At 38.9% G+C, this 1,722-nt stretch overlaps 1 protein-coding gene across 1 annotated transcript; it reads right to left on the bottom strand.

Annotated features, from left to right (window-relative positions):
• Positions 1–481: 481 nt before the first annotated feature.
• On the bottom strand, positions 482–1,519 carry LOC140938528 (C-type lectin mannose-binding isoform-like). The gene is made up of 2 exons (XM_073388010.1): positions 1,276–1,519; positions 482–1,142 (listed from the first exon to the last, which is right to left on the bottom strand). Exons 1-2 carry the CDS (start codon positions 1,517–1,519, stop codon positions 697–699), a joined length of 690 nt encoding a protein of 229 aa, XP_073244111.1. The 3' UTR covers positions 482–696.
• Between the last annotated feature and the right edge of the window lie 203 nt (positions 1,520–1,722).

A 1,722-nucleotide genomic window follows, 5' to 3' on the forward strand; every position in this document is an offset into this window, starting at 1 on the left:
CTTGAAAGAAAAAAAAACCAGAAGAATGCACCGTGAAACAGCTTTAGAGATGATTTCTTCGCCGGGGAGCCAAAACAATTAGAGTAGTCAAATATGACGTCACCTGTGAAGCCTACTTCGAACAAATAGCAGCATTTGGATGAAAAGAGTCCTCACAAACAAACAACAACAGTAGCACGCTAAGCATATACATTACTCTTTTCTCAAGTTTGATTTGTGGCTGGTGGTCAAACCATCACAAAACATTTTTGAGTTAAAATCCGCAATCCTTTTTTCGTTTATTTTATTATATATTTATTATTTTCTGGGCGCTTATTGTAGTTGGCAACTCGTGTTATTAATCATGTTTTCGTAGTGTCGCTAGCCTGAGATCCGTATTATTCTTCTATGTCTAAAAATAGTTATCTACCTTCAAATGAAAGACACAAGATCTACTGGTTAAAGTAGCCGGGAAATGAGGATCATAAACGAAAGGACAGCATTTGAAATGTAACCGCCGTTTTATTTTTGATTTTAATTAATCTATTTTCAATCTCTTAACTCAGCTTCACTTGACGAACAATTCTCACTATAAGAAGTCTGCAGTCCTTCCTTGCACAAAATCGTTAGTTTTGATTTTTAATATGTCGTATTATTTAATTTATTGAATGGCATTACAGCAAAGTGCTCTACTCTATTTGACTTTTGGGACACAAGTCACCTAATTTGCTTTTTCTTGCAAAGGATAACTGGAGCGTACTTCCAATGCTTTGCCACATCGACCTCGCAAGGTAAGTCGTTCCACTTGCCTCCATTGCTGTTTGCCAAGCCAAACATGTTTCCACACTTTTCAATCCCACGAGCATTGTTTGGTTCTCCGCTTGCCCAAGCCGTGTAACCTTTCGCCAGTGGAGTGTCATCAATCCAGTAGAACTTGTTGTCTGCCTTGCGGACAAAACCAAGCCACACACCCCAATCGGTGATGGTTTTCTGTTTCTTGAGCAAGGTGAATATGAAGTTATTCTCAGCAGCTGATTTTATTATAGCGAGATCTCCTCCAAGCATCTGACAAGTTCGTCGAGCATCGCTCCATTTTAGGGTTCGAATGTCGATGATGAGGTAGCCGAAGTTGCCGTAGTAAACCCAACCATCTTGCGGACAAACTGAAAGGAAGAAAAATTTCCAGTTGATTTTAAAATAAGCCTCAAACATTGAGTCGCTCTAATAATAAGCCTCGAACAATTAGTCGCTCTTTTAATTAACTGAAAGTTTGATTCAGTTGCAAAAAATTTATACCTTTAGCGCTTGTCGATTTCTGGTACAGGTAATCAATTTTGTACTTCATCTCGGTTAGCACTTTTCGATCAGCTTTTCCGAGGCCCCAGTTGTTGATGTTAAATGTTTGATCGATCGGTTGAGGCTTTTTGTGAACCGTAAGCGTCGGTGATTTTTTGAAATCGAAACTTTTAGGTTTGCCTTTAGCAAAACTGCTTGAAAAAAGGATAAGAACAATGACGACGAAACTCGATTTTCCAAACATGGTTGGAGTCCTCTCGGATCCAAAAAAGTGTGAAACCTTTTCGTGTAAACCTCGAGAAATGAAAGTCAAGTTTCGTTGAGTAAGTCTACTTGATGAATCATCACTATCTCTAGGCTATTTTATGGTCCCCGCTGACTCTTAACAAGAACAGATTTCGCGTCGTAGCTTATCAAAACAATGATTGCCGTGCTAAAAACAGATTC

This window comes from Porites lutea, chromosome 5, assembly GCF_958299795.1.
Source record: "Porites lutea chromosome 5, jaPorLute2.1, whole genome shotgun sequence".
NCBI classification, from domain to species: domain Eukaryota; kingdom Metazoa; phylum Cnidaria; class Anthozoa; order Scleractinia; family Poritidae; genus Porites; species Porites lutea.